Raw genomic sequence first — 23,113 nt, 5'->3', positions numbered from 1 at the left:
CAAAACAAGGCCCAGTGTGACCAAAACGTTGGCATGTCCATTTCTTTTATGTGTACACTGATATATAAAAAAAAACTTTTTTGAAGAATACTACCCGGTGCCTTGGATCTTTGGATTGTTCAGTTTTTACAACAGAGTGGAGGGTTGTACCAAGTCGTCTGCACAGTACATGTAAGCAGGTTGCAAGATGCAGTGACAAATGGGAGGCAGACCAAGGATTAACAAATTTAATCAACAATAAAGGTACTCCTCACAGGGAGATAAACAGTTAAACTGGGAAAGAATAAAGGTGAATAGAAAAATTGCAACAGTTCATCAGTTCATTCAGTAAACTTAGAGTGTCTATGGTTTCGTCCAAAGCAAATGTTTCGATCAGGGTAGTAGTCCTTGTAGCTGTGTCGATGAAATGTCCTCAAGGGGGTCCAAGGTTAGTGATCCAACTTCTGACAGCAGCAGCTGTCGGTTTCTGGTACCTTCAGCTGAGCCCCTAGTCCATAAACTGGTGCAGTCAACGCAACAATAGCTTCAGCAATCCGGGGGTTAAATGAGAGTTGTGGTGCACTGTCCGGCAGTACAGTCAACAGGGTACTGTCGTGTAACTGGCCCTGGGCTCTCTGCACGTGCACTGACTTTACTGTCACTGGGCCCGCGGTGCCTCCTACACTAGCTGTCTCGCTGGAGGCACCGGGAGCTGTCTGCTGCAGTCCATCAAAGCACTAGCGCTTACGGTGCCATGCATGCTGCTTACCTTGGTGCTCGCATGCTGTCAGCAGCAAAACCTTGCAAGTGATTCTTCCTCATCATAATTGGGAGTCATGGGAATAGGTGCTTCAGTGGGGCTTGGCTATCTCCTCTCCAGGGTCCTATGACAGGCAAGGACGCAACATGTTGTGGTGGACAATTTGAGGTGGACTCTTCCTCCCCTTTGGGTTGAACTTTATACACTGGACCAGCATTGTCATATCGGTGTTTCACCTGATATGGAGTTTTCTCTCATCGATATTCCAACTTGCCTCATGGCCTCTTGCCTCGGACCAGCACTCGATCACCTACTTTAAGAGTTGTCCCTCAGAGGGGCTTTGCTTCATGATGCTCAAGCTCTCGGAACTTATTCTGCACCAGCGGGTGAAGAGTCTGCGATCGGTATCTATGCTCTCGGACCCAGGAAGACACCCCATCCATGGGTAGTCTTCTTCTGGGTCCAGCTCTGTGATTTCTCATCCGCTCCGCCAAATAGTAGGGTAAACTGGGTGTATCTGGTTGTATGGTGCACCTGGTTGTTGTACACCCAGACTAATTCAACCACATACTCAGGCCAATGAGTTTTCCAATCTTCCTCCAAGGTTCTCAACCTCTGGATCAGCATCCAGTTGAAGCATTCACAGGCTCCATTCCATTGTGGATGATAGGGCATTGCTCTTGACTTCTCAATTCGATGCAGATGATGTAACTCCTCCATCACCTGGCCTTGGAAGCAAGCGCCTTTGCTTCGGTCATCCGTACACCTGGATGAAGTCTTGACAGATAGCCTGTGCAGCTGACTTGGCCGTTTGATCCCGGGTCGGGTGACCACAGTAAACTTGGTAAAGTGGTCGGTCATCACTAGACATTGTTCATATCCAAGATAAGCTGGACCCACAGTCAAGTAATTGATCATCAACAACTCTAAGGGGGCAGAGGTCACAATAATCTTTCTAGGGGCCCTCTGCTCCAGAGGTTTAGTCAGTTCACAACTTCTGCATCGCTGACAGGCTTCCTCTACTGCAGTCTTCAAGAGAGGGTGATAGACCAGCTTCTGTAGCCACTGGAACACCTTTTCCGGACCAAAGTGAGCCCCTCTCTCATGGGCGTCCGTAGCCACTAATCTGATCAGCTTCTCAGAGAGCACCATTTGCCAGATGATCCCCAGTTCTTGCACCAACTGCACGTTTGATACAGCAAGCCATCTCTTAATTGAAGCCTCTCCCATTGTCAAAGAATCTGCAGAGCCCCCGGGACAAAGCACTTCGTTCAACGCCGCTTCAACAACACCCATTGTCTCGGGTCAGTTCTTCATCTTCCTGCTGCAGCTGCACCCAGTCATCTAGAGGTCGTCCCGGCACCTGTTTTTTTCAGATGCCTCGCTGATCTGTTCCTGCGTTGCCACCAATGACCTGGTGTGCAGTGAAAATACACAGATGATGACCAAAACATTCACTTCCAAGTCTTCCAAAAGTATGCACAATATTACTTTTGTTTTTTTTTTTAAATTTGACTCCACGTGTTGTGTGAGGGTATGTGCACATGTCCGGATTTCTTGCAGAAATTTCCTGAAGAAAACCGGAAATTTTCTGCAAGAAATCCGCATTTTTTTTGCGTTTTTTTTTCCGTTTTTTTCGCGTTTTTTTTAGCATTCTGCAAGCGTAATTAGCTTGCAGAATGCTAAAGTTTTCCAAGCGATCTGTAGCATCGCTTGGAAAACTGACTGACAGGTTGGTCACACTTGTCAAACATAGTGTTTGACAAGTGTGACCAACTTTTTACTATAGATGCTGCCTATGCAGCATCTATAGTAAAAGATAGAATGTTTAAAAACAATAAAAAAAGTTAAAAAAAAATGGTTATACTCACCTGCAGACAGCGGATCTCCTCAGCGGCGTCCGTTCCTATAGATGCCGGTGTGGTTTAGGACCTTCCATGACGTCGTGGTCATGTGAGCGGTCACATGACCGGTCTCGCGACCAATCACAAGACCGCGACGTCATCTCAGGTCCTTCACTGCACACCAGCTATAGAAACCGAAGCGGCAGCATGCACCGGAGAGGCGGGAAGACTGCGGGGGGCAACGAAGGTGAGTATATCACTATTTTTTATTTTAAATCTTTTTTTTTGACCAATTATATGGTGCCCAGTCCGTGGAGGAGAGTCTCCTCTCCTCCACCCTGGGTACCAACCGCACATAATCTGCTTACTTCCCGCATGGTGTGCACAGCCCCGTGCGGGAAGTAAGCAGATCAATGCATTCCTAGGTGTGCGGAATCCCCGCAATTCCGCATTTTAATGAACATGTTGCTTTTTTTTCTGCGATGCGATTTTTTCATGGAAAAAAAGGCTACATTTGCACAAAAAATACGGAATACACTGTAAATAATAGGTGGCATATGTTAGCATTTTTTTTGCGTTTTTATCACGTTTTTATAGCGAAAAAACGCGAAAAAAACGCGAAAAATACTGAACGTGTGCACATGGCCTTAAAGTTAAAACCTAGTTGTCTCCAGTCTTTCTGCACAGCATTGTCTCTTTGCATAAACACACATAAACACAGAAATGCAGAAAAGGTTGAAAAGGACAATACTCTGTTCTGTACTCACAGAAAACCAAAAGAACTCCTCTCCCTCCTAATGGTGGCAGCAGAGCCTGTTTAACAAGACAATGACTTATCTCTTTCTAACACAAAGAATGCAAATATCACATCCTCTTCCAACTGCTTTTTACCTACACTGCCCACAAAGAGGAAGATTGAGACCACACATCCCAAGACCTAAAACTTGCAGCATACCAGGCAGTTTCTATATTCAACTTAGAAAAGACTCAATATTGCAAAAAAATCTTCATTCCCTTCTTCAGGGAAAAAAAACAAGGTACCATACTATTAGGTCAGATTACTGACTTATATAGTCACTTCTTCCTCATCAAATCTGGGACCTTATTCAACACTACACCTTCCAAGAATGGGGTATTGTCAGATATTCTCAGGTGTAGATAAAAATATCTATAACAAAAATTGAAAGGAACGGATGGCACTCACCGGTTAAAAAACTTCTTTATTCCAAAACTTTAAAAAATCGGTGTTGGGAGGATGGGAGCAGGAGTGGAATGAATGACAACTGTTTCACACTGCAGTGGCGCTCCTACTGGTCACCAGTAGAAGCGCCACTGCAGCGCGAAACGGCTGTTGTCCATTCCAATCCTGCTCCCATCCTCCCGACACCGATGTTTTAAAGTATTGGAATAAAGAAGTTTTTTAACTTGTGAGTGCCATCCGTTCCTTTAAATTTTTGTATCCATTGTGGCTATTTTCTTTGGAGTGGCACCCAGACTCACGGTGCACTTACTGCTGTATAAATGCTTGCAGCATCAGTTCATGGATTACCTGTGCACTGAGTGGGCTTCCCCGCTGTGCGGATTAACACTTTGTTGGAAAAATATCTATAACGTTGTTGTCCTAGACCAAATACGTGTGTTGGGAAAGTCCATAACTCAGGTATCCACGAGAATATCTTGTAAGGCTCAGTCTCTTGAGATTTTATAGCCAGAATAACTTTCACAGTATGGCACATGATGATCTCTTCACATGTGATCATTCAGGGATTTACTTACCAGCGATCTGAAATCATGTGACCACTTTACGCAGAGTCCCTTATCTCAATCCCTCTGCCTGATATTCAGCTCAAAGAGAATAGAATGTCCTGTGTCACATACAGTGGACCACACCTAATGGAACCCATCATAAATCAAGGTCTTATTTAATTGTTCCTCATAGTCAGTTACTAACCAGTGAAGGCATTCAGAGGTTCTCATGAACATACATACAAAAACTCAAAACCTTTCTACTTTACCTAGGGGGTAGTACAAAACTTAAGGAAACTAAAGAGTTCCCTGCACACTGTTGTGAGCACAAACAATTCTCTTTATTACCATATGAGCAAGATTCTTACACCATTTACAGGCAAATGTAGTTACTATGGAACATTTCCATCAGCTGCCCTTTTCTCACAAACATCTTATGAGATTTTGTAAGCTATTATGTCTTTCTCAGTATGCATACTACCCATAAAACACAGTATTCTCAAATCATTGCATAGGAAACAGGAAAATTATTAGACCAAATATGAAACCTTTAGAAAATATTAAAATATAAGACTATGAGCCTAACTAGTTAATATTAAGAAATGTAGAACATAGAGGAAAAAGTTAACCCCTCTATATCAGTAGTACGAGCAAAAAAATATATTTTCCTGAGCAGTAAATAGGTTTACTCCACATGCAGAACGGAGGGATAATTTGATAATTTTGATTGTATTCTATCTTTTTCTAGGCCTTACAAGATGACTTGGAGCAAGAACAAGTTAGGGTTAACTCACTCACTCATATGGTGGTAGTGGTGGATGAAGCAAGTGGAGATAAAGCTACAGCTGTTTTAGAAGAACAATTACAGGCAAGTATTTATGTTCTGTAATCATTTCCATGTTTTTTTTTTAGTGTTTTAATATGTGAATAATTTTAATACTGATGTGCTATAGCAGAGCTTGCTGCTCATTTCTTTTGTCTAGATAAATCATTATATTTGCTTGTAATACATGGAAAACATGGATCACACACCATGATATCAGCATTATTAAACCTTCCTTTTTATTTAGTTATTTACCTTCATATTTGAAATCTACTAACCTCTGTTGTGCACTTATAAAACTGGGCTTTAAAGTTGAACCTTTGCTGCCGCCAATGTCAAGATGTTGAAGACGTTTTCCCTTTAAGCCCAATCACTATGCATTTATCTTTGGCATGATAAAGAGAGCTAAGTGAAAAAGAATGTTAAGGATCCAGTAAAATGTTTATATAAAGGTCTATCGTTATTTATCTATGGGTACAATTGCATTCGGCATCCATATACCAGGATGACAAAAATACAAATGATTTTGCTCCACCATAAGGAAAAAGCAGAAAATGATCTGAGCCTTTATAGTAATTTTTATAAAATCATCAATATATGTCAACTTCAGACACGTGGATGTTAAGAGGACTTATACTGGTGTTCCTTGCTTCTTATAGCCCAATATAATAAGTACTGATTGAGTCTCCTGTAAAAATGTAAAGTTTAATCCAGCTCAAACAGAATACAAGTTCCAAACTTTAAGTATGTGCATTTAAAATAACGATGACATCAGAAATCATACAAAGATCAGCATGCAACACCTATGTGTTTTTGATGCATATGCAGTGAGGAAGCTAAAGGGTAACAATGTTTTGAACGTTTGACTTTCAGGCTCCATATCTCACCATCTACTACTGCTTTGAGCATTAGACTACCATAATTTTATAATCAATCATCCTGGCTATCTCATACATAAATTTGTCTTTCAACTATTTAATAATAAATAATAATAATCTTTATTTTTATATAGCGCTAACATATTACGCAGTGCTTTACAGTTTGCACACATTATCATCGCTGTCCCCGATGGGGCTCACAATCTAAATTCCCTATCAGTATGTCTTTGGAGTGTGGGAGGAAACCGGAGTCCCCGGAGGAAACCCATGCAAACACGGAGAGAACATACAAACTCTTTGCAGATGTTGTCCAAGGTGGGATTAGAACCCAGGACTCCAGTGCTGCAAGGCTGCTGTGCTAACCACTGCGCCACCGTGCTGCCCGCTGCCCGTGCCTGCTATTTAGCATATGATTAGTTATGCAGATTATTGTCATGTCACTGCATTGTTCCTATATTGCTCCTAAAAATCAAAATTTTTATTTTGTCAGTATTTTGCATATCCACCTTTGGCTTTCAACACTGACTAAATCCTTCTCGGCATGCTGTTGATCAAAGTCAAATATGTCTCAATCAAAATCTGATCCCAGGTATCTTCTGCATGTTCCCAAAGTTGACGCATACTGGTCGACTCATTTGGATATGTATATAACTTTTTCTTCAATTCTACCCACAAGTGATCTATTGAGTTGAGGTTTAGGGAATGTGTGGGTCAATCCAGCACCTCTACTTCATTGTCATTGAACCATTTGTTCACCAATTTCGATGTATGTTTTGGATGCTGTCCTGCTGGAACACTTTGTTGTTCTTTTCATACCCATTTTCAGCTGTGCTAACATACTTGCCCAAGGTTTCTCAAGGGTATTCTAGCCATCCATTATCCATCTTACACAGTTAGCATTTAGCAAACATAAAGTACCATAAGAACACTGGAGTAATGGTTGTTGGGAATGGGCCCTCTATACATTTATGAAGATATTGCATTACAAACCAGACATTTGCAGCTAAAATAGTCATTTACAACATTAACAATGTATAGAGTGTATTTCTGAATCATTTAATGTTAGCTTCATTGGAAAAAACTGTGCTTTTCTTTAAAAAATAAGGACATTTCTAAGTGACCCTAAACTTTTGAAAGGTAGTGTACATCATTAAAGCTTGGAACTTGTACTCCATTTGAACTGGATTCAACGTCACATTTTCATTTGTAATATTTCTATGAACGGTATGATGTAATAGTGAGCTGGCTTGTTTTCCCTCTTTTTATGAGTGTCCTGTGCTGACTGTAATGAGTCCTCTGCTGTGCAATGACAGTTTGGCTCCTGTTCCTATAGCCAGGGTCACCAAAGCCTCCCATCTGGGCCACTTAACTCCTTAGATGCACCCAAATAGCAGCATCACCAAAATAGATTTACATTGTTTTCACTTTTACTTTAATGTAAAAGTGCTGTGTTTCAGCAGTACACTGTATATAAAACCAGCCTTAAACAACCTGTAATTGAATAAAAAGTAGAATTTTCAGTTTTGACTCTCTTAATTATATTGTAATGGATTAAAAACTACCTTAGCTTCTTGAATCCAATTATTTAAAATTTAGCTCCAAAATATAAATTAACTCTAAAAAACTTCTGGCACAAATGGAGACAATTACAAAAATATATACCAAATTGATTGTGTATTATTAAATTTATTATTTGATTTTTATTCTTGGAAGAAAATATTCTTCTGATGGAAATTGGGCAGCAAAATAATGTAATTTATTTTGTCTCTGTTTTGAAATATGGCCAACCACAACAAATCAGTATGCTAACCATTGTAAGAAGAACATGAATCACTGCGCACAACACAGGTGGCTAAAAGGCTCTAATTATATTACCGGCATCCATGATTAGCCTACTACAACTCATTATTACACCTAAAGGGTTGGTATTGTGTTCAACTATCCTTTATACTCCCAAGAACATTGCTTCCTTTGTACTTCTGTAATATTTGATTACTTTTTTGCAGTTTAAGTCATTTTAACAGAATGGAAGCTCAGCTGTAAAAATCATATATATTAAAAAAGTCACTAGGTGTCAGAGCTATTGTAAACTAAAAAATATTGTTTTTCTTAAGCCATACTTTTATTTTTTACTGAGAGTTACAGTAGAGCTGTGCACAGTTGCTCTAATTAAGATTAGGACTCTTTGACAGGCAGCTCTCAGAGGCTTTTCTGTGTCTGTCCGGCTAAAATGGGAAAAAAAGGAGAAAAGCCTAAGTGAAACATTTTATGATCTGTACTACATAAAGGTACCTATTAGATAATGTGCTTAGAGTTTAGTAACACTTATTATGTACATGTACATCACATGATTTATCAGCATATACTTCAAGGTATAATATATTCAGAGTACAAGTAAGAACTGATCTTCTATGAAAATACAGCATCACAACAGTGCTCAAGACTTATAAAAGTCTTTTAGGCAAGCATATGGTAAATCTAAATCCATTTTCTATGGATCCCTATTACAAACTTGTACGCATTCCATGAGACAAAATACATATCATCTAATGGAGAATAGCCCTAGAAAATGGCATGTGTTTACCATGAATCTGAATCATGACTATGAATCTGCAAGAAAAAAAACTCTGTAAATTGGAAGCACATGGTAGGAGATCAGAGGATCACAGAAGTCTAATAGCCCATGGACACAAGCCATGAATCCAAATCATGACAATGAATCTTCAAAAAAACCTCTCTCTAAATTGGAAGCACATAGTAGGAGATCAGGGGATCCTAGATGTCACGATGCATGTTTGGATCTGTTGCAGATCTGTCCTCTCAGATTAAAACATTTTTCCTTTCAGGCTATCAGGGGTTAATGCAGTTTTTCCCAGTGGCCGCTGGTGTAATTATATTGCTGCCTAGTCTGCTGATGTGGTTGGTGACCACTCCTACCATCCTTCAAAAGGTCACCTGATGCATCAGCTGACTGTTGGTTATACAGGTCCTTTTGGAAACAAACCTAGCTTGAGACAGGAGCTTTCTGAGTGCTGTGGTTCTTCAGCTGAATACTGATATCTGGTGCCTTACTCTGGTTTGCGGTGCATTGCAGCAGAGAAAGCTAAGTGTGGTGTTTATTGTTGCTTTGTCCCTTTGTTGTCTGTAACTTTCCATTGTGTTGTATTAGTGCAGCAGTGGGACCAGTGCTCTCACCAGCCAGTTCCCTACTTAGGGTAGGAGCAGGATTAGATATCCTGCTCGACAACGGGGTGACAGAACCCATATATGGACAATAGTAAGAGCAGGGCACCTCCTCAGGTTAGTGCAGGGTGTCCAATTCCCCGTTCCCTATTGTCAGGGACCACCGTTGTTAAAGTGTCCCCAGTGTACCCTTGTGTGTTTCACCGTTTTGTGACCGTGTCCTCGTCAGGTCGGGTCACATTAGGACAGTCACTTTGTGACATTATAACCAACTCTTCCATTTTTTCTGGTGAGCCATGGCTCAAATGCAGGCCTTTACACAACTGCTTCAGACCCTCACCGAGGAGTTTAAGGTGCTGCATGGTGAGGTGGTGCAGCAGCTGCAGCAGTTAGTGGGGTTTTGGGCTTCGGCCCATTTGAAAGTTCAACCAGAACCCAATATATCTCTTCCTGACAGGTTCTCTGGAGGGAGAGATACATTTTTGGTTTTTCAGGAAGCCTGTAAATTGTACTTCAGGCTTCACCCTCATTCATCAGGGAGTGAGGAACAGCACATGGGGATTATAATCTCCCTTCTTAAGGGAGATCCTCAATCCTGGGCTTTCTCCTTGCCAGCAGGTTCTCCATCTTTACGGTCGGTGGATGAGTTTTTTGTGGCATTGGCACTTGTGTACGGGGATCCTGATGGCGTCTCCCTGGCGGAATCCCGACTGCATAAAATCAAGCAGGGGGTTGGCAGGCTGAGGAGTACTGCTCAGAGTTCAGGAGTTGGGCCACTGACAAACAGTGGAATGACCCTGCCCTTAGGAGCCATTTTAGGCAGGGTCTGTCTCCAAGTTTGCAGGTTACTCTTGTGCAGTACGCCACCCCCAGATCATTGGAGGCCACCATGTCCCTTGCTATCCGGGTAGATAGACGCTTGAGGGAGAGACATACACCAAATGTGCCCCTGGAAGTCCTTGCCAGAGAGGGGGACACACCTGAGCAGGTGGATGAACCCATGCAGGTGGGAGGAGTTGGTTCCTAAATGGGGTTGCTTTCGGTTTTCTGTGGTGTGGTGGCATGTTTTTACTGTGGGCAGACTGGTAATTTCTTCAGTATCTGCCCAGCTCGTGCCAAAATACTTGTGCCACCTAAGAAGCTGCGTCCCCCTGGTCGTGTGGAGGGAGGCAACCAGGGAGTTTATATTTCCTCCATTTTTACTCAACCTTCACCACATGCTAACCCTGAGTGTCAGAGTCCCCTTAGGAGGAGGGGTCAGGGGAGGGTGGTGGTTCCCTCTGAGCATTGTGGGGGTGTGAGTGTGGTGACACAGGTTGACTCATCTGTTGTCAATTCTTCAAAGAATTCACCATCTTGTGGCAAATGTATGCATGGAAATAAACCTTCGGGTCCGGACCTGTGTGTGAATGAGTATGTGTGGGTGTCCACCAAAAACATCAGGAGGAAGTGTGCAACTGGAACATGGAGTTCTCTTGTTGGACTTTTCAGTTGGAGTTACCCCCAGTTTTGCATGTACACAACTCATTCCCCAGGTCAGCGCTCTGGAGATTTGTGGCACCTCTGGAGCCTACGTTGTTGGCATTTCTATCACGACACGTTTGCCATAAAAATGAGGTCAACTATGGTGGATTGAGGCATCCTCACTATAGGTTGTTGTCTGGTGAGGTCCGGTGTTGAGGGTCCAGAGGCCCCTGATTTAAAGGGGAGTACTGTCACGATCCATGTTTGAATCTGTGGAAAATCTTGCCTCTCAGATTAAAACTTTTTTCTTTTCAGGCTATCAAGAATTAATGCAGTTTTTCCCTGGTGGCCGCTGGTGTAATTACATTGCTGCCTAGTCTGCTGATGTGGCTGGTGACCACTCCTACCATCCTTCAAAAGGTCACCTGATGCATCAGCTGACTGTTGGTTATACAGGTCCTTTTGGAGATGAACCTAGCTGGAGACAGGAGCTTGCTAAGTGCTGTGGTTCTTCAGCTGAATACTGATATCTGGTGCCTTACTCTGCTATGCAGTGCATTGCAGCAGAGAAAGCTAAGTGTTGTGTTTATTGTTGCTTTGTCCCTTTGTTGTCTGTAACTTTCCCTGGTGTGGTATTAGTGCAGCGTTGGGACCAGTGCTCTCACCTGCCAGACCACTTCTTAGGGATAGGAGCAGGGAAAGTGAGGGATTAGGTATCCTGCTCGGTGACAGGGTGAAAGAACCAGTATAAGGATGATAGTAAGAGCAGGGCACATCCTCAGGTGAGTGCAGGAGGTGTCCAATTCTCCATTCCCTATTGTCAGGGACCACCGTTGTTAAAGTGTCCCGGTGCACCTTTGTGTGTTTCGCTGTTTTGTGACATCTCCTCATCGGGTCAGGTCACGCTAGGACAGTCACTTCGTGACAATAGAATTCTAAGGAGCCATTGATACAAGCCATGAATCCAAATAATGACTATGAATCTTCAAAAAAAAAAACCTCTCTGTAAATTGGAAGCACATGGTAGCATATCAGGGGATCACAAAAGTCAAATGGCGCATTAATGTAAGCCATGAATCCAAATCATGACTATGAATCTTCAAAAAAAAACCTCTCTGTAATTTGGAAGCACATGGTAAGAGATCAGGGGATCATAGAAGTCTAAGGACCCATTTAGTCAAGCAGATAATTGGGAATGAGCAAAACTTTTGCATTTTTTGCACTAACCCTTTCCCGACCTATGACACAGCGTATGCGTCATGAAAGTCGGTGCCAATCCGACCTGTGATGCATATGCTGTGTCACAGAATGATCGCGTACCTGCAGATCGGGTGAAAGGGTTAACTCCAATTTCACCCGAACTGCAGGGGCAGGGGGAGTGGTACTTTAGCCCAGGGGGGTGGCTTTGCCCCCACGTGGCTACAATCGCTCTGATTGGCTGTTGAAAGAGCAACAGCCAATCAGAGCAATTTGTAATATTTCACCTATGAAAAGTGGTGAAATATTACAAACCAGCCATGGCCGATGCTGCAATATCATCGGCCATGGCTGGAAACCCTGATCTGCCTCCCCACCGCCACCGATCACCTCCCCAGTCCTCCATTCTGTGGTCCGCTCCCCTCCATCCTCCTGTCCGCTCCCCCGTCCTCCTGTCCACTCCCCCGTGCTCCGATCCCACCCCCGTGCTCTGATCACCCCCCATGCTCCCCCCACCCCCTCATACTTACCGAGCCTCCCGGTGTCCGTCCATCTCCTCCATGGGCGCCGCCATCTTCCAAAATGGCGGCCGCATGTGCAGTGCGCCCGCCGAATCTACCAGCCGGCAGATGCGTTCCATGTACATTTTGATCACTGTGATAAAACCTATCACAGTGATCAAAATAAAAAAAATAGTAAATGACCTCCCCCTTTATCACCCCCATAGGTTGGGATAACAATAAAATAAAGAAAATATATAAATATTTTTTTTCCACTACGGTTAGAATTAGGGTTAGAACTAGGGTTAGGGTTAGGCTATGGCTATGCACATGTATTCTGGTCCTCTGCGGATTTTTCCACAGCAGATTTGATAAATCTGCAGTGCAAAACCGCTGCGGATGTATCGCGGATTCACCGTGGTTTTTCTGCGGTTTTTCTGCAGATTTCACTGCGGTTTTACAACTGCGGTTTTCTATTGGAGCAGTTGTAAAACCGCTGCGGAATCCTCAGAAAGAAGTGACATGCTGCGGAATGTAAACCGCTGCTTTTCTACACAGTTTTTTCCGCAGCATGTGCACAGCGTTTTTTGTTTCCCATAGGTTTACATTGAACTATAAACTCATGGGAAACTGCTGGGACCTGCAGATGCAGAAACGCTGCGGATCCGCAGCGTTTTCCGCAGCATGTGCACATAGGCTTAGAATTAGACTATGTGCACACGGTGCGGATTTGGCTGCAGATCCGCAGCGGATTGGCTGCTGCGGATTCGTAGCAGTTTTCCAACAGGTTTACAGTTCCATGTAAACCTATGGAAAACCAAATCCGCTGTGCCCATGGTGCAGAAAATACCGCGCGGAAACGCTGCGTTGTATTTTCTGCAGCATGTCAATTCTTTGTGCGGATTCCGCAGCATTTTACACCTGTTCCTCAATAGGAATCCGCAGGTGAAATCCGCTCAAAAAACACTGGAAATCCATGGTAAATCCGCAGGTAAAATGCAGTGCCTTTTACCTGTGGATTTTTCAAAAATGGTGCAGAAAAATCTCACACGAATCCACAATGTGGGCACATAGCCTTAGGGTTAGGGTTGGAATTAGGGCTAGGGTTGGAAATAGGGTTAAGATTAGGCTTGTGGTTAGGGTTATGGTTAGGGGTGTGTTGGGGTTTGGGTTGTGGTTAGGGTTGGGATTAGGTTTAGGGTTAGGGTTGGGATTAGGGTTAGGGGTGTGTTGGGGTTATTGTTGTGGTTAGGGGTGTGTTGGGGTTAGGGTTGTGGTTAGGGTTATGGCTAGAGTTGGGATTAGGGTTAGGGGTGTGTTTGGGTTAGTGTTGGAGTTAGAATTGAGGGGTTTCCACTGTTTAGGCACATCAGGGGTCTCCAAATGCAACATGGCGCCACCATTGATTCCAGCCAATCTTGCGTTCAAAAAGTCAAATGGTGCTCCCTCCCTTCCGAGCCCCGACGTGTGCCCAAACAGTGGCTTACCCTCACATATGGGGTACCAGAATACTCGGGACAAACTGGGCAACAACTTTTGGTTTCCAATTTCTCCTGTTACTCTTGTGAAAATAAAAAATTGCGGGCTAAAAATAATTTTGGAGGAAATAAAAATTATTTTTTTATTTTCATGGCTCTGCGTTATAAACTTCTGTGAAGCACTTGGGGGTTTAAAGTGGTCACCGCACACCTAGATTAGATCCACGAGAGGTCTAATTTCCAAAATGGGGTCATATGTGGGGGATCTCCAATGTTTTGGCACACAGGGTATCTCCAAACGCGACATGGTGTCTGCTAAAGATTGGAGCGAATTTTTCATTCAAAAAGTCAAATGGCGCTCCTTCCCTTCCGAGCCCTGCTGTGTAGCGAAACAGTGGTTTACCCCCACATGTGAGGTATCAGTATACTCAGGAGAAATTGCCCAATACATTTTAGGATCCATTTTATCCTGTTGCCCATGTGGAAATGAACAAATTGAGGCTAAAAGAATTTTTTTGTAAAAAAAAAGTACTTTTTCATTTTTACGGATCAATTTGTGAAGCACCTGGGGGTTCAAAGTGCTCACTATGCATCTAGATAAGTTCCTTGCAGGGTCTAGTTTCCAAAATAGGGTCACATGTGGGGGAGCTCCAATGTTTAGGCACACAGGGGCTCTCCAAACGTGACATGGTGTCCGCTAATGATTGGAGCTAATTTTTCATTCAAAAGTCAAATGGCGCTCCTTCCCTTCTGAGCCTTGCCGTGTGCACAAACAGTGGTTTGTGACCACATATGAGGTATTTGTGTACTCAGGAGAAATTGCCCAATAAATTTTAGGATCCATTTTATCCTGTTGCCCAGGTGGAAATGAACAAATTGAGGTTAAAATAAATTTTTTGTGAAAAAAAGTACTTTTTCATTTTTACGGAACAATTTGTGAAGCACTTGGGGGTTCAAAGTGCTCACTATACATCTAGATAAGTTTCTTGGGGGGTCTAGTTTCCAAAATGGGGTCACTTGTAGGGGAGCTCCAATGTTTAGGCACACAGGGCTCTCCAAACGCGACATGGTGTCCGCTAAAGGTTGAAGCCAATTTTTCATTGAAAAAGCCAAATGGCGCTCTTTTCCTTCCGAGCCCTGTCGTGCGCCCAAACAGTGGTTCCCTCCCACATAAGGGGTATCGGCGTACTCAGGACAAATTGTCCAATAACTTTTGGTGTCCAGTTTCTCTTTTTACCCTTGAGAAAATAAAAAAATCGTTGCTAAATATCATTTTTGTGACTAAAAAGTTAAATGTTCATTTTTTCCTTCCATGTTGCTTTTGCTTCTGTGAAGCACCTGAAGGGTTAATAAACTTCTTGAATGTGGTTTTGAGCACCTTGAGGGGTGCAGTTTTTAGAATGGTGTCACTTTCGGGTATTTTCAGCCATATAGACCCCTCAAACTGACTTCAAACGTGAGGTGGTCCCTAAAAAAATGGTTTTGTAAATTTTGCTGTAAAAATGAGAAATCGCTGGTCAAATTTTAACCCTTATAACTTCCTAGCAAAAAAAATGTGGTTTCCATAATTGTGCTGATGTAAAGTAGATATGTGGTTAATGTTATTTATTAACTATTTTGTGTCACATAACTCTCTCGTTTAACAGAATAAAAATTCAAAATTAGAAAATTGTGAAATTTTCTAAATTTTAGCCACATTTTCATTTTTTTCACAAATAAACGCAAAAATTATCGATGTAAATTTACCACTATCGTGAAGCCTAATATGTCACGAGAAAACAATCTCAGAACCGCTAGGATCCGTTGAAACGTTCCTGAGTTATTACCTCATAAAGGGACACTGGTCAGAATTGCAAAAAACGGCCAGGTCATTAAGGTCAAAATAGGCTAGGTCATGAAGGGGCTAATATTAGCTGCTTTAATTTAACATGGTATACTTTTCTGCATAGAAATGTGATGGAGAACCATGTAATGGTAACACCTTATATAACTGAGTAGATGATCTACATTAATTTGAATTATAGTAGGTGTGTCTGGTTTCAGAGAACAGAGGCATGATTTACTATACTATAGAGTTGAAATTATACATCTCATTGTGGTTCACCTGAATAAATTATTTATCCCCCAATGTGCCAAGTAGATAATTATGCAAACATTATCAGTTGCAAGTTTCCATATCTCTTAAGTATTATGAATGCTCTTATTTAATTTATTATGCAATTGAAATAAGATTAATAAGTATTTTAGACTACAGAACTCCTTTCTACCTAAAATTTAAAATGTCTCTTTCATTTCTTGCCTTTTATCTGAGAGCAACAAGGGTATCTCTGATTTTATGTGACCTTTAGTTTAGTTTGCAAAATATGATGTATCACCTAAAATAATCCTAAAAATAGAAGACAGCAGGTGGGTAGCTGCCATCAGCTTAGAATAATTATGAACATTTTTAACAGAGAGCTATTAAAAAAAATATTGAATAAGAGCCATCAAACCTTTACTGATCACCTTTCAATCATCTGCTTTTCTTGCTAAATTAATTGCAAAATGCTGACCTTGACTTATCAGAATTATAATATAGGAGTAATAGACTTTTAGAGGATCTCTCTTTTATCTCAACTCTGCATTCTTTTCAATTATTAAAAGTATGACATGAATTTAAAGAATACCAGAAATGTATCTATCTTACTTAAGAATAAAATTGTTGTCCACTTAATAAAGACTTTCTGGAATAACTCCTTAATATAATAAAAAACCTCTTCTTAAACTGCCTGTAGAGGACCAGATTTTTCTAGCAATAGTCATAACCAAACTTCTGTTTTACAGTATTTTGGGATATTGAAAGGGATCCCAAGACCCTATCTAGAGTGTGAGATCTCGCAGTTTATGATAAGATCATTGTTGTAAAGTGTAATCAGTGCTCGTCTCCTTAAGGGTATGTGCACACGTCCGGATTTCTTGTAGAAATTTCCTGAAGAAAACCGGAAATTTTCTGCAAGAAATCCGCATTTTTTTTTTGCGTTTTTTTTCCGTTTTTTTCGCGGTTTTTTTTTAGCATTCTGCAAGCGTAATTAGCTTGCAGAATGCTAAAGTTTTCCAAGCGATCTGTAGCATCGCTTGGAAAACTGACTGACAGGTTGGTCACACTTGTCAAACATACTGTTTGACAAGTGTGACCAACTTTTTACTATAGATGCAGCTTATGCAGCATCTATAGTAAAAGATAGAATGTTTAAAAAAAATAAAAAAAATAAAAAAAATGCTTATACTCACCCAGACGATCTCCTCAGCGGCGTCCGTTCCTCTTCCTATAGCTGGTGTGTGCACGCAGGACCTTCCATGACGTCGCGGTCATGTGAGCGGTCACGTGAGCGGTCACGTGAGTGGTCACATGACCGATCACGACCAATCACAAGACAGTCACGTCATCACAGGTCCTTCACCGCACACCAGCTATAGGAACTGAAGCGGCAGCATGCAGCGGTGAGGCGGGAACACTGCGGGGGACATCGAAGGTGAGTATAGGACTATTTTTTATTTTAATTCTTTTATTTTTGACCAATTACGAATTACGAAGCCGACGCGAAACGCGTGTTGGGGCAACGGTGCTGTCCAGGTCTGACGCCATTTCTGTGGTAAGTGCATGGGGTAGGGTTTTTGATTATTCAGCACTTGAGTGTTAGCCTATGTACAGGGCTGCACGGCTTCTTATATACGACCTAACATATGTCCCTGTGCCTTAGTACACAAAAAAAGTTTGCATTATGCATGTGATTTGTTATATATATATGGCGTTGGCAATGGACAGCACCGGTTTTCTGGTCTGTGCTACCCACCTCGACTGAATTTATGCATTTTGTATTTATGTGTTGTTATTTGTTTGCTTTTGTTATCTGTGTTATTTATTTAATAAAAATTGGTATATTATTGGACATATACTCCGGTTCTTTTTCGGTCTTCAATTTTTAATGAACATGTTGCTTTTTTTTCCGCAATGCGATTTTTTCGCAGAAAAAATCGCAACATTTGCACAAAAAATGCGGAATACACTATAAATAATAGGAGGCATATGTTAGCGCTTTTTTCGCGTTTTATCACGTTTTTATAGCGAAAAAACGCGAAAAAAACGCTAAAAATCCTGAACGTGTGCACATGGCCTAAGGTACTGTCGCATTAAGCGACGCTGCAGCGATATAGACAACGATGCCGATCGCTGCAGCGTCGCTGTTTCGTCGTTGTGTGGTCACTGGAGAGCTGTCACACAGACAGCTCTCCAGCGACCAACGATGCCGAAATCCCCGGGTAACCAGGGTAAACATCTACACTACATACTTACATTCCATGTGTCTGTCGCGTTCCCCGGCGTCCGCTTCCCTGCACTGTGTAAGCGCCGTCCGTAAAGCAGAGCGGTGACGTCACTGCTGTGCTCTGCTTTACGGCCGGACGGCGCTGACACAGTGCAGGGAAGCGGACACCGGGGGACGCGACAGACACCGGAATGTAAGTATGTAGTGTTTGTTTCTTTTTACATTTACAATGGTAACCAGCGGCCCTGCGCTTAGTAACCCAATGTTTACCCTGGTTACCAGTGAAGACATCGCTGAATCAGCGTCACACACGCCGACTCAGCGACGTCAGCGGGTGATCCAGCGACGAAATAAGGTGCTGGCCTTCTAGCTCCGACCAACGATGTCACAGCAGGATCCTGATCGCTGCTGTGTGTCAAACACAACGATATCGCTATCCAGGACGCTGCAATGTCACGGATCGCTATCGTTATCGTTGTTAAGTTGTTCAGTGTGAAGGTACCTTTAGAACTGCATGGGCACAACCTGTGAGATATTGCAATCTGACTGCAGATGTGGCCATGAAGGGTTGTGAGTTTCTGCTCAATATTACCAGAAGTTTGGACACAACTAAGAAGTGTTAGAAGAGATGTATACAAAGCCATATCCTTGTGTATTGTGTTACTATTCTGACTTATATCACAGAGTACAATAGTGATGTCGTTTATTAAAGTTATTGTACTGTCAGAAAATCACCTATTGTTTCTGTTTAGTGTTTAGGTCAACATGATAAGTGATAAAATTATAAACGATCACATTAGCGGGTCCCACCACAGGGCACCCATCAATCACTGGATGGTGAGTTCTGAGTAGCCAGTTTTGGAAGAGTTTTAGTTACATGAACCTAGGATTTAATTCAAAGCTTATGGGCCAAAAGTTGGCCTTGCTCATTAGATGACTGTCAACTAAATGATGCTTCAGCTTATCTGTCAGTCAACAGCCATCTCAGTTGCCTTTGTCATACATGTGACTGCTTGATCGGTCTAGCAAACCTGTGTCCAAATTCAGACATGCACAATTGACATCATACATTAGACTGACATCTGAACCCATCGATATAGAAATATTAGAGCAACACAGTGCCTCACTAGCCTTGTTGCTCTGCAGTGTTGGGGTCCTGGGTTCAAATACCACCAAGAACAACATCTTCAAGGACTTTGTATGTTCTACCTGTGTTTGCTCCGGGTACTCCGATTTCCTGCTAGTCTCCAAAGATGTGATGGAAGGGAATTTAGATTATGAGCCCCATTGGGAACAGCAATGATAATGTATTCAAAGTTCTGCGAAATAAGATGGGGCCATAGAAGCAAAGCATAATAATAATAAATAATAATATCGGCAGGTTCGGCCAACATTAGTCTAATCTGTATATATATGGAGCCCTTTTTAGAGGTTGTTAAACATGGATAATATGTGCAAAAGTAGGGCACGTGTATGTGCACTATTTTATTAAAAAAACTCAGAATAGGAGGTCGGGATCCTTGGTTGGAGTTTTTGCAGTAAGTCTTTCAATTTCAATCCATTTTTTAAAGGACCAATCCCTTTAATTATATATTGTTTAATTTTACTCTAATTACACTGGTCAACACAAAAAATCATCAGCAAAGGTAATATGTCTGTTTTATGGAGTTTGATGTGCTGATTCCAAACATATGCTTAGTTTTGCTCTATCACATAAAGTTTCTGAGTTAGAAGTATTTTTGTTATTACATTATTTCTGCATCTTCAATGTAGTGGTTTTTCCTATGTTATTCCCATTTCTTTGCTTGTCTACTATATAATTGTCTAAGGGTCACTTCCATCTTTCTGTCTGTCCTTCTGTCTGTCACGGATATTCATTGTGCCAAAGCATGTCTAATATGAAATACATGAAATTTGATTTCTAATATGAAATACATGAAATTTGAATAGCAAAATGGCTTTTGAACATTAGAAAAATATTTAAGAGACGCTTTGCACAGAATTTGATTTAATCAAATAGTGTGAGCCCATCAACCATCGTCAAGGTGGTCTCATTAAACTGATGGGTACCTGACCTCCCTGTCCAAATGTGAACACTTACCGAAGGCTAATGTCTGTATGCTTGGGTGAATATGGACACCTCTCTCAGCAAAGCCTACATATGGGTTGGCCGGAACCAAGTGTGACTAGATGTAATTAAAAACCAGATGGTGAGGGGAGGAGCGCTCAGTCAGTAAGCTAACATAGAAATGACAGAAAAATGACTGGCACATCCAAACTAGTGTGAATAGGTGCATACCAGGAGCAGCTACCTCCATATATAATATACAAAAAAAGGTTGCACTCTATCGTGCCAAAGCATGTCTAATATGAAATACATGTATATTATATATGGAGGTAGCTGCTCCTGGTATGCACCTATTCACACTAGTTTGGATGCGCCAGTCGTTTTTCTGTCATTCACGGATATTCATTGGTCGTGGCCTCTGTCTGTCATGGAAATCGAAGTCGCTGATTGGTCGTGGTAAAACGCCCATGACCATTGCCACGACCAATCAGCGATGGCCATAGTCTGGCAGAGAAATGGCCGCTGCTTTACTGCCCTGCAGTCAGCGCTGAGCGCTCATACAGGGTTAATGCCAGCATTAACGGACTGCGGAGTAATGCACTCCTTTAACGCAGCTATTAACCCTGTGTGACCAACTTCTTACTATTGATGTTGCATATGCAGCATCAATAGTAAAAAGATCTAATATTACAAATAACAATAATAATAAAAAAAAGGTTATTCTCACCTTCCGACGTCGCACGCTGTCCTCGGAAGTGCAAGCGGCAGGTTCCGGTGCCAAGGATGCTATGCGAGAAGGACCTGCCATGACTAGGGTTGAGGGACTTTTGCTTTTTTAGGATCGAGTCGGGTTTCGTGAAACCCGACTGTCTCGAAAGTCGGATCGTGTGAAATCGGCCGATTATTTTGAAAAGTCGGGGGGCCGACCGAAACACGAAACCCAATGCGGGTCAATGGGGATTTTTTTTTTTCTTTTTTCTCTCTCTCTCTCTCTCTCTTTCCTCCGTCCCTGCAAAGTTTGTGTTTCACTGTGCAAATCGCTATATCCCAAACGTTAAGATGGCGGTTTTACCCCCTGTGACGCCGCACAAAGCAAGCCGGAACCTATGTCATCACGCTGCCCACACTCCTTCATTGGCTGAAAAAATGGCGGGGAAAGCGTCATATGAAATGCGACTTTGGCGCGAAGATCGCCGACCGCATGGCCGATCCCACAGTGGGATCGGGTCGGGTTTCATGAAACCCGACTTTGCTGAAAGTCGGCGACTTTTGAAAATGTCCGATCCGTTTCGCTCAACCCTAGCCATGACGTCTCGGTCATGTGACGTCATCACAGGACCTGCGCTCATACCAACCCTGGGACCGGAAGCTGCCGTGTTTACCGCACACGGGCGCCAGGACTTCAAGGGGCCTTCGGAAGGTGAGTATATGTTTATTTTTTATTTTAAGTCTTTTTTAACCATGCATATATTGCCCACATTGCTATATACTACATGGGTTGTGTTACATACTGCGTGGGCTCTGTTATATACTACATCTCTGTGCTATATACTATGTAGCTGGGCAATATACAATGTGACTGTGTAATATACTACGTGGCTGTGCAATATACTATGTGGCTCTGTTATATATTACGTGGCTGTGCAATATACGGTACTACGTGCCTGTGCAATATACTACGAGCCTCTACAATATACTACGTGGCTATGTTATATACTATGTGGCTCTGCTATATACTATGTCACTGACCAATATACTACATAGCTGTGCAATACACTACATAGCTGTGCAATACACTACGTGACTGTGTTATATACTATGTGGCTGTGCAATATACTACATGCCTGTGCAATATACTACGTGGCTCTACAATATACTACGTGGCTATGTCATATACTATGTGGCTCTGCTATATACTACGTGGCTGACCAATATACTACATACCTGTGCAATACACTACGTGGCTATGTTATATACTACGTAGCTGTGTTATATACTACATAGCTCTGCTATATACTACATACGCTGTGTTACATACTACGTAGCTCTGTTATATACTACGTAGCTATGTGTAATAATTATAGGGGATAACTCAGGAGACTGTTTGCGTGGAACAAGGCAACTACAGGACACAGTTTATAAGTGGTAAAGTCTATATTATCACACAGTGATTCAAACAGGTGCAGATATCAAATGCAGCTCAGCAGTCTATAGGAAACTTCAGAGGAAAATGCAATCACGCAGAAAGTCTATGAAGCACAATTATTCTTGAGGATACTTGACACGAATAAGTCCTTGCTTAGTCCAAAACACAGATAGATATGCTTATCTGTAGGAGTCCCACAAGGTTCAGTCCTTGGGCCCCTGCTCTTCTCCATTTACACCTTTGGCCTGGGACAGCTCATAGAATCTCATGGCTTTCAGTATCACCTCTATGCTGATGACACACAGATCTACATCTCTGGACCAGATATCACCTCCCTACTAACCAGAATCCCTCAATGTCTGTCCACTATTTCATCCTTCTTCTCCGCTAGATTTCTGAAACTTAACATGGACAAAACAGAATTCATCATCTTTCCCCCATCTCACGCGACCCCCCCAACGAACCTAACCATTACAGTAAGTGGCTGCCCACTCTCCCCAGTCCCACAAGCTCGCTGCCTCGGGGTAATCCTTGACGCTGATCTCTCCTTCAAACCACATATCCAAGCCCTTTCCACTTCCTGCCGACTTCAACTCAAAAATATTTCACGAATCCGTTCATTCCTCAACCAAGAATCTGCAAAAACCCTAGTCCATGCCCTCATCATCTCTCGCCTTGACTACTGCGACCTCCTGCTCTATGGCCTCCCCTCAAACACTCTTGCACCCCTCCAATCTATTCTA

The 23,113-nt window shown here is 42.2% G+C and overlaps 1 protein-coding gene across 3 annotated transcripts in view; it reads left to right on the top strand.

Moving 5' to 3' along the window:
* Positions 1-23,113, top strand: part of DMD (dystrophin) — a 3,762,639-nt gene that overhangs the window by 1,169,753 nt on the left and 2,569,773 nt on the right. For all 3 annotated transcript variants that reach the window (XM_077296691.1, XM_077296689.1, XM_077296690.1), the window contains exon 13: positions 5,078-5,197. In XM_077296691.1, coding sequence (XP_077152806.1) covers positions 5,078-5,197 — 120 coding nt within the window. The remainder of the gene's footprint in view (positions 1-5,077; positions 5,198-23,113) is intronic.

This window comes from Ranitomeya variabilis, chromosome 3, assembly GCF_051348905.1.
Source record: "Ranitomeya variabilis isolate aRanVar5 chromosome 3, aRanVar5.hap1, whole genome shotgun sequence".
Lineage (NCBI taxonomy): Eukaryota > Metazoa > Chordata > Amphibia > Anura > Dendrobatidae > Ranitomeya > Ranitomeya variabilis.
Note: the sequence above shows the minus strand (reverse complement) of the source record. Positions and strands in the feature narration are given on the sequence as shown.